Source organism: Quercus lobata, chromosome 1 (genome assembly GCF_001633185.2).
Source record: "Quercus lobata isolate SW786 chromosome 1, ValleyOak3.0 Primary Assembly, whole genome shotgun sequence".
In the NCBI taxonomy this organism is placed as follows: domain Eukaryota; kingdom Viridiplantae; phylum Streptophyta; class Magnoliopsida; order Fagales; family Fagaceae; genus Quercus; species Quercus lobata.
Genome location: NC_044904.1, coordinates 17,651,934 through 17,662,829, shown reverse-complemented (window position 1 = coordinate 17,662,829; position 10,896 = coordinate 17,651,934). Strand labels below are relative to the sequence as shown.

General features: G+C 36.5%; 1 protein-coding gene across 1 annotated transcript; it reads right to left on the bottom strand.

Moving 5' to 3' along the window:
- Positions 1-3,639: 3,639 nt before the first annotated feature.
- Positions 3,640-8,305, bottom strand: LOC115950031 (LRR receptor-like serine/threonine-protein kinase EFR). The gene is made up of 4 exons (XM_031067286.1): positions 7,988-8,305; positions 6,811-6,883; positions 5,678-6,584; positions 3,640-5,233 (listed from the first exon to the last, which is right to left on the bottom strand). The coding sequence occupies exons 1-4, from the start codon at positions 8,303-8,305 to the stop codon at positions 3,640-3,642; spliced, it is 2,892 nt and encodes a 963-aa protein (XP_030923146.1).
- Positions 8,306-10,896: the final 2,591 nt, after the last annotated feature.

The window sequence follows — 10,896 nt, the reverse complement described above, 5'->3', positions numbered from 1 at the left end:
TTGAGAATTTGTCTCGATAGCTTCTCGACAGCTTCTTTATCTATCGAGAAAGTTTCTGTCTCCTCGATAGCTTCTCAATCCATCGAGGTCTATTTGTTGTGGATACCTCTCGATAGCTCTTTCTGTCACATTTTAATTCTTGACACCTCTCGATCCATCGAGCTGCGTATCTGTCTATGTATAGGGTCAACACGAATTTCTCTCATTTCTTCCTGATCTCTCTCGACAGAACTTGTCTTCTCACCTTCCCAAACTCATCTCTCTCTCTCTCTCTCTAAACTTCAAACCCAAAAGCTTTTCGGCCTAAAGATCTTCTTTTTCCTCTAGTATGATCTCATTTCACTCATCTTATCATGCATTTCATCTTTTTGACCTAACTTTTGGGATTTTTTTGAAAAAATTGGGGTTTTCAAATTGATGAGTTTTTCACAAAATTTTTGGGTTGGTTTTTGTTTAAATAAGTTTAAATCATCATGCATTGCATCACATTTGCATTTTAACAATGTTTCATTCATTTTAGATGTGTGTTTACTTTGTTGCAATAATGTGTGCTGGTAGGTTTGGATTGGGTTGAGCCCATGATGCTTTTATTGTTGCATGTCACATGCTCAAGCATTTTTCATGCATACGTACCTTCTTTTTTCTATCTTTTGATATTAATTTTGTTGGTGCTTTTCTGCTTGTCTCTCCCTCTCTCATTCTTTTAGTCTGCATCATGGCACCTAAACGTAAGTCCATTCCGTCACAGAATCTTCTTCATTCCCGGGCATCTTCTTCTGATTCTACCCCTTCTCATCTTCAGTTTCGTGATGAGAAAGTCTGTAAGGACTTCTCGGAGAACTTCTCTCAACGAGGCATTCATTTGGAATGCCAAGTCATCTTATTGGATTTTTTCAATACTGACCTTCCCACTGTTATCTACAGTAGAGGTTGGGAGGCATTTTATGGCATCCCTGTCACTTGTCCTTCTGTGATCATACAGGAGTTTCACTCCAATATGCATGAATTCGATTATTCAGTACCTCTTTTTGTCATTCGCGATCGAGGAACGCACATTGTGGTTACTCCGAATCTTGTATTTGAGGTGCTTCATGTCCTGAGGGTAGCGCGTCCTGACTACCCCAACTATGATCGTCTTAGGACTGTGTCCAAAGATGAGCTCATGTCTCGTTTTTGTGAGACTCCTTCATCGTGGGGTGGTCATCAAAACACCCATTGCTCGGCCTTTGCTAAAGGTCCAAGGTTTCTTAACATGGTGATGACATTTGTTCTCCATCCATTGTCTGACTATAACTCTATCACAGAACCTTGTGCTCAATTTTTATTATCTCTCTTAGAGAACCTCTCTATAGACTTCCCTTCTCACTTCATTCTTTCCCTCAGTGATGTATATAGGGATACGGCGACCCGTGATAAGCTTATCTTTCCTTCAGCTATCACGAGGATCCTTCGCCACTTTTTTGTCTCCTTTCTCGTGTCGGATTCTTTCTTTCTCATATGTGCCATTGATGAGGCGATTGTTAGACAAAGTGAGGCCCAATTTCGACCAAAGCGGTCACGGACTGAAATGGAGACTCCTTTAGCTTCTTCAGCTCCATCCACATCCACTCCTTCTTCCGCGGATGGTGTGACCCTCGAGGTGATTATGGCGTAGCTTCAACACATGGATGCTCGCCTTGACACTCTCAGCGATAAGTTGTGTCAAGTGAACACCTATGTCAGTCATATTGCACGACGACAGGCTCGCCTTGGTGGCTTCATAGAGTCTTCCACTCCTTCTCTAGAGACTCTGAGGAGAAGGACAATGATGGTGGCTCTGATGGCGATGGTGATGAGGATGATGGTGCTAGCTATTCCAGTGATGGTGAGATGACTGCTTGAGTTACTTGCCCTTTGTCATTCGTGACAAAAAGGGGAAGTAGTTTTGGGTATGAGAGTAGTTATGTACTTAGGGGGAGAGTTAGTATAGGAGATTTTTGTTAAAGGGAGTGTCTATACTTGTTGAGGGACGTAGTGAGGACTTATATATTTTTTTTCACTTCTATCCTTTATAGATACATTGTTCTTACTTTGTGATAGCAAATCTTGTACTTATTATTGATATATATATATATATATATATATTGAGATTGTTATTATTTTCTTTCACCTATATCTTTATGTGTTGTTTCTTTTCTCTCTTTATGCACATGCTTCTTATTACTTGTATGCAATCTTTTATTTCTGTTTCACACTAAGATGCCGTGATGAGTTTTGTTTAAAGTGTTTCAAAAATACAAGTTGTCAAAGTCTTCTTGACATGAACTCTCTTCTTGCAAGGTTTTTCAAGAGTTTGTGTTAGGATAGATTTTATTGTTTTCAACAAGTGAGAATGAGTTGAGTGATTTATGACTTCTCTCATATGTTCATTTGTTTGTTGTGGTTTTGTCACAGATTTTCAAAAGGGGAGATTGTTAGGACATATGTGAATTATGTTAGGAACATATGTCATTTAGAATTGGCTAATCCTTTGACAAAATGCACTTTACTTGTAATTGGGTAGATCTAGGATGTATTTAATACTTCAAGGAACAAGCGTTCAAATCCAAGTATTGAAGCCATACAAATCTATTCAAAAAACAAGTAAAGAAGTGCTAGATTTTAAAACTCGACAACTAGCTCGACAGATAGCATCTATTGAGGTTTAAAAGGCAGGTTTTGCCTGATGCTTAATAGCTGCTCGATAGATACCCTATCTATCAAGATTTATGAAAATCAGTTTTCAGATCTAATTTCACTCCAATCCGTGTGTACATGTTTAGGCTTTCTTTTCTCACAACCCTAAACGTATATAAGGATTATTTTAAGGACCGTCAAAGGTTGTACGAGTATAGAGTAAAGTTTTGTCCATGCAAATTGTGACCGAAGACAGAATTTGCCATAGTTCATCTTTCTCTTGAAGAAGCTACTACGTTTGGTCGCCATTAGGTTTTGTGACCATGGAGCTTCATGATCTTCATCGTGTTGATGAATCGAAGAACTTTGCAAGCCATCATCATTCTCAAATTGGTGATTAAGTCACGTACTGGGATCTGCGCATTGATTGGTTAGTCACGTACTGGGAGCTGTGCATTGAAAATGAGAGATTGTCACTACAGAACAAGTCCAATTGTGTATTGGGGTAATGGTTCAACTGTAGGTTGGTATAAGATATTGAGATTCCTTTACTTGTAACCGCTTATTGTGATAATAGTGGATTCTCGGGAGTGGTGAGATTCCTTTACTTGTAACCGCTTATTGTGATAATAGTGGATTATCGGGAGTGGTGACCTTAAAATCACCCGGTGGGATTTTTGCCTTGGAGGTTTTCCCCATTCGTAAACAAATCACCGTGTCAACTTTATTTTTCTGCTGCATATTAACTTAGTTGGCGATTTGTTTGTGCTACCACGCGCTTTGCATGTTAATTGGATTAATTAATTTACTTGGCTAATTAATCAATTAATTTATCACAAGGAGTCAATAAATTCTTGGCTTATCATAATGCAATCACAAAACTGAGCTATGAACTACCAAACAATATGTTAATATTTAAAATTGTATCTATTAAAGCAATGTACATAATTAGCCTAGTAATTAAATAGATAGACAAAGGCGAACTCATGTACTTGGTGCGATGTAGCCAAGTGTACCGAGAGTTTTGGTTTGCGTTGCGTCCTTGTTTAGGGCTAAAATTTTTGCAATGCCAAAGTCACTAACATGTGCAACCATGTCCTCGTCCAAAAGAATATTGGAAGGCTTCAAATCACAATGCACCACAGCTTCTGATTGACCATTGTGGAGATATTCCAACGCTGATGCAACATCAACCATAATGCTCACTCTTTGGACAAGATTCAAGTAGTTATTATGAGAGTATAACCACTTTTCAAGGGTACCATTTGAGATGTATTGAAGCACCAAAGCTCTAAACTCAAGGTTGGAGCATGTACTAATGACTTTGACAAGATTCCTATGTCGGATTGCCCTTAACACCTTGCATTCAGCATCAAAACTTTTGAAAGCAACCTCCAATTGCAGGTTTAGAACTTTGACAACAATGATAGTCCCATCAGATAGTATTCCTTTGTACACAAAACCAAAACCTCCTATTCCAAGCAAGTTACTCTCACAAAAGTTGTTTGTTCCACGAGAAAGCTCTTGATATGATATCATTCTATGATCCACTGTAGGCAATGTGATAGGCAAACCTGGAATCTGCATGTTACATTGTGGATGTCTTCTTCGCATTATGACCAGTGCTGCAAAGATTATTATTGATGCAATGGCAGGAACAATATATTTGAGCAAAACTTGTTTCACCCTTGATCCAAGAGAAGTTGGACTTGTACAAGGTGGAACTCCAAAAATTGGATTCCCACAAAGTGCTTCGTTACCTAAAAATGATTCTATGGTGAAGTTTGCTAAAGGTCCGGTGGATGGAATCTCTCCCGATAGCTTATTGAAGGATAAATTCAAATACTTGAGATATGGAAGTGTCTCAAGAGATTTTGGAATAGCACCAGAGAGATTATTGTTTGAGAGATCCAATTGATCCATTCCCCTCAATTGTCCAAAAGATTGTGGAATGTTTCCTTGGAATGAGTTCTTTGACATGTTTAGATAACTTAGGCTCTCGAAAGCTCCAATGATACTGGGAATATTTCCAGTAATTTGGTTACAGGATAAGTCCATGACTACAATAGTGGACAATTTTGTCATGCTTAGAGACAAATTTCCGCTGAGGAAATTCGATGATAAATCCAAGAATAACAGGTTTTGAAGACTCCACAAATTCAATGGGATTGATGATGTCAGTGCGTTATTACTCACGTTGAATTTTTCTAAAAGACTGAGGTTTCCAATGCAATTCGGGATGGCTCTTGAGAGACTGTTAATAGAGAGCGACAATTCTCCCAAGTTCTTTAATTGACAAAGTTGTTCTGGAATGGATCCTTCAATCAAGTTCTCGACAAGAAACAATCTTTGCAATCTCTCCAATCCCCCCAATGTGGATGGTATGTTTCCCGTCAAATTGTTACCCAACAAATCAAGTAAGTACAAGTTTTTCAAGGAACCAATTTCCTTTGGAATTTGACCCTTTATTTGGTTTTCACTTGCATCAAAGACTTTAAGAGAAAGTGAAAATTTTCCAATGGCATTTGGAATTGTAATATTTAAGGAATTGAAGGATAAATGTAGCTCCTCCAAAAATCTGCAACTAGTTAAAGATAAAAGGAAACTATGCTCTTAATATCCAGGGTTCGCTGTCAACTGATTTCCACCTAGATAAAGCCTTTTTAGATTTTTTAAGTTCCCAAGATTTCTGGGTATATGTCTAGAGAGAAAGTTACCAGCAAAATCTACCAAGAAGAGGCTGGAAAAATTTGAAAGATATGATGGGATATGACCACTAATTTTGTTCAAACCAAGGGTTAGAATTTCAAGATTAGGGCAAGAGATCCTAGTATCTAATGGAAGATTTCCAGACAAGGAATTTTCAGACAAGCTGAGCTGTTGTAGAGAGGTAATGTTGAAAATATTTTGGGATATTGTCCTAGTGAGATCATTCAGTTCAAATAACAAAAATTTCAGATTTTGGAGACACCATAAATCACTTGGAATGCCACCTTTGACGTTGTTTTATTCGATGCCAAACTCTTGTAACATCGACAAGTTGCTTATGATAGGAGGTATATTTCCAGTTAAGTTGTTACCTCCAAGATATAGCACTTCAAGCTTTTCTAAACTCCCAAAACCTTTTGGAATACTTCCATCAAACTTATTGTATAACAGAGATAAGACAGAAAGCTCTGTACAGTTATTAAACTGTGAGGTGAGCTTACTGCTGAATTTATTCTCGGAAATATACAGTCCTTGAAGATTAGGACATTGGGTGCAAAGATTCATTGGAAGGGTTCCTGAGAAGTGATTATTTGTAAGACCAAGAGTTAAATAGAAGTTAAATATGACAAGAGGAAATGGACCAGTAAGGCCATTATCTTCAAAAGTCAAGAACTCTAATGACGACATATTGCTGAGGGACAATGGAATTGTACCACGTAGACTATTTCTACTAAGACGTAAAACTCGAAGTTTGGGTAACATGCCCAATTCTTTAGGTATGCCACCACTAAAATTGTTGTTATAAAGATTTAAATATTCAAGCTTCTGGCAATTATGTATTGTTGGATGGATACTACCTTCCAATAAGTTGTTTGACAAGCGAAGTTTCCTCAAGCGGTGTAGATGACTAATCTCATGTGGCAGAAAACCATTGAAGCTGTTGTTTTTAAGATCAAGTGAGACTAGGAAGGAGAGGTTGGCAATATGAGGGGAAATGCTGCCATGGAGACCCACGTAGGAAAGGTTCAAGGCTGTGACTCTTTGTTTGCGTCGGCTGCATGAGACCCCAAACCACTCACAGAAGTTTGTTGTTGTGGACCAGTTACCACTAGCAAAGACAGAATTGTTTGGGCTAAAAGTGATTTGAGATTTGAAGGCAATGAGAGCTGATTGATCCGTAAAGTTGTTGGAAGATTGGGAAAAAACTGAAGTACGCATGGCTGCATTAACAGAAAAGTCAACAGGAGGAAAATGTATGAACTTTCCATTAGCATAATGTATGTGCACGAGAGACAGAGAAGGCTCTTTGGAATAGGATAGTCTTACTGTTTCATTGGTACAGCTTATTAATACAAAATCATTTCAGATGTATCATATTCATGATGGGTATGCAACATGGTTATTCGACCCTATGTGTGAACATAATCTAAATTTTTTCCACTTTACCAAAAGGGGCATGTCCCAAAATTCTAGTCCCGTCAATGTAGACGAGGAAAACAGAGGGATAAACACGAGACATCTATGGAACATGACATGGGATAAATTATAGTGGTTGTAAGATTTTTTCTCACTGAAGTTAGGCTCGTCTCAATTAGAATCCGTTTTTCTATTTTTTATTGGTAAATTTACAAACGCCCTTAAGGAGATGCCCTTTGAACTGTAAACTGATTGACAATCTCACTTAAAAGTTGGAATTCAATACCCTATCATGATTACAGGAAAAAAAATGTCCAAGTAATTATGGAAGTGAGATGATGACAGAGAAGAATTAAAGGTAGCATATATATTATATACATGGAAATGGAATCTAGAGCTTGACTAATTCAAGTAGTATGATTTGAATCCAAAGTCCTGGAATAAAGTGTTTTTTTTTTTTAAATTTTTACAGGGGAGTTAGCTTCAAGGAATTTTAAAGCTCCGTCAAAATGAGTATTTCCAAACTAAAATCAAATACATATTTACTTTCCCAGCATATTATTTCCTCTCAATTAAGTACAACTGAACATTCAAAAGAGCAGTGAAATCCAAAAAAAAATTATAATGCATGAGGACTAATCTCACGACTGATATGAATGTTGGCCTCAATTTCTTCGTTCCTACCATGGACGAGTGCAAGTTGATTGCTTATGCTGAGGAAGAAGCTAGTGGAGATCAAATTTGGGGAGCCCTAACTTGTGGATTTGGGAGTTTCCCTATCTGAAAATTAGGTTTTTCTGGTAGGGTTAATTTGGTGTTTTATAACGCAGAACAAAAATATAGTAAAGCAAGATATTGTTTTACCTCAATGAAATCTTGACGAATCAAGGGAAAAGAAACTAAGAATCCATTAAAATTTTGAGATATTCTTAGATAAGTATTTTATTTGAATCTACTAAAATCAGTCTAAATAAAAATACATATTCCAAAATTACAAAAATATACCATTGAATTTCCTATAGTATCACTACAAACCAAATTATCAAAATAAAATAACTTAATTTTGGCCCGAAAAAATAAAATAAAATAAGGAACACAAGCTTTAACGAGGTCTCTTCAAGTGCACACATACAAAATTTGAGCAATAACATAAATATCAGACACCCCTATTTATGTTTCCAAGTAGTGTCAATTTGATTTTGTTAACCTTGGCCACCACATCCTTGATGCCAAGTCTTCCATTTGGTAATTCTTCTGAACACCTCAAGCCTAGTTCCAAGATAGATGAAAGAATAGTTTGCAAGGCAATTACATCTCTTCCGTCTTCTATCCTAAGCAAACCATTGTCCACAACTTCCATTAGGTCACAAAGTGATGCAATCCATTGCCTCATACCTAGTTCTCCAACAAATATTTCATCAATAGGTTTCTTTCTTGTGTTCATCTCCAACAAGATTATCCCATAACTATAAATGTCACCTTTGGTGGATATTCTCCCTTCAGAACCATACTCTATCATGCTCATATTTGTCAAGAAATTTTTAAGTTAGTGACTCACATATATGTTTCCAAAATTAATTTACAAATATAACCTTAATACACTGATATATATACACAAATTTATACATTAATTTTTTTTTTTTACTGTACCATCCATGATCCATTAAATGATATATATATACTTGATTCTTTTATTTATTTATCAAGTATGCCATTGTGATTTGCAAATAATAAAATTAGTGTTAATGTGGGTTCTATATAAAAGTAATGTTGACAATTTGTTAAAAAAGGTTATATCCCTAATACTGATGGAATAGTTTTGTAATTATTTTCAACTCTCAACTCTCAAACTGAGTGCCATAGCTGAATTTTTCTAGTCAATTTTTAGATAACTTATCAAATAGGATCATTACCTTGAATAGTGTCGATGGCTATAAAATGGGCTATAAGTGGGCATAAGGCAAGCCATGCCAATACCATGATTGCATTAATGATTCCAATATTAAATTAATTTGTATTTGTTTTATCAACAAAATTAATTTGTATTTGACTTGTGAGCAAAATGCATAAAACAAATAATTTATGGGGTATATTCATAAGAATCTAATGCAACTACATTATTGAGCGGATGAAAACTACCACACTCATGGTTATTCCTAAAATTAACCACTATTAATGTTATTCACGAAATTAACCTTAATACATGCATACTAGTGCAATGTAGCCAATTGTACCCTCGATGGTTTTGGCATGGGTTGTGTCCTTGTTTTCAACTAAAATCTTTGCAATGCCAAAGTCACCAACATGCACAACCATGTCCTCATCCAATAGAATATTGCTAGGCTTTAAATCACAATGCACCATGGATTTTGATTGACCATTGTGGAGATAATCCAACGCTAATGCAACATCAACCATAATGCTTACTCTTTGAACAAGATTCAAGCAATAGTTGTGAGAGTATAACCACTTTTCAAGACTACCATTGGACATTTATTGTAGCACCAAAGCTATATAAACTCAGGGTTGGAGCATGTACTAATGACTTTAACTAGATTCCTATGTCAGACTGCCCTTAACACTTTGCATTCAGCATCAACACTTTTAAAAGCACCCTCCAATTGCAGGTTTAGAACTTTGATAGCAACAATGGTCTCATCAAATAGTACCCCTTTGTAAACAGAGCCAAAACCTCCAATTCCAAGCAAGGTTCTTTCATAAAAATTGTTTGTCCCATGGCAAAGCTCATGATATGATATCATTCTATAATCCATTGCATGCAATGTGTTAGTAAAACTTGGAACCTAGATTTTAGATTTTGGGTGTCTTCTTAGCATAGTGACCAGTGCTGTAAAGATTATAATTGATGTAATGGCAGGAATAATATATCTAAGCAAAAGTTGCTTCACCCTTGATCGTTGAGAAGAAATTGGACTTGTGCAAGGTGGAACTCCAAAAATTGGATTCCCACAAACTTCTTCATTGCCTAAAAATGATTTTGCCGTGAAGTTTATAAAAACTACACTAGATTGAATCTCTCCTGATAGCTTATTAAATGACAAATTCAAATACTTGAGATATGGAAGTGCCTCAAGAGACTTAGGAATTGCACTAGAGAGATTATTGTTTGAGAGGTCTGTTAGGACATATGTGATTTGATGTTAGGAACATATGTCAATATTTTATGTAATTGGCTAATCCTTTGACAAAACGCACTTTACTTGTAATTGGGTAGATCTAGGATGTGTTTAATGCTTCAAGAAATAAGGTTTCAAGTTTAAGTGTTAAAGTCATGCAAGTTTGTCCAAGAATCAAGTAATGAAGTGCTGGATTTTAAAGTTCGACAACTAGCATCTATCAAGGTTGAAAAGCTGCTAAAGCCCGTGGCTTGATAGCTAGCTCGATAGATGGCTATCTATCAAGGTTTATGAAATTCAATTTTTCAAGCTGATTTTTCATCCAATCCGTGAATGTATGTTTGGGCTTTCTTTTCTCACAACCTTAAACATATATAAGGATTATTTTAAGGGCCGAAAAAGGTGATGCACAGTTGCACAAGAGCACAATTCCACAAGTGTGAAGAAAAGTGTGACTAGAAACCTAGTTTGCCCTAGTTCTTCTTTCTCTTGAAGAAGTTGCTGTATTTGTACACCGTAGGGTTTTGTGACCAAGCAACTTCATGATCTTCATCGTGTGATGAACTGAAGAACTTTGCAGGCAACATCCTTCTCAAGTTGGTGATTAAGTCGCGTACTGGGATCCGCGCAATTGGTTAGTCACGTATTGGGAGCTCCGCATTGAAAATGAGAGATTGTCACTACAGAACAAGTCCAATTGGGTATTGGGGTAAGGGTTCAACTGTAGGTTGGTATAAGGTATTGGGATTCCTTTACTTGTAACTACTTGTTGTGATAATAGTGAATTCTTGGGAATGGTGACCTTAAAATCACCCGGTGGGTTTTTTGCCGTGTAGGTTTTCCCCATTCGTAAACAAATCACCGTGTCAATTTAATTTCCACTGCATACTTTAGTTTATTGGTGATTTGTTTATGCTACCACGCATTTTGCATGTTAATTTGATTAATTAATAAACTTGGCTAATTAATCAATTAATTC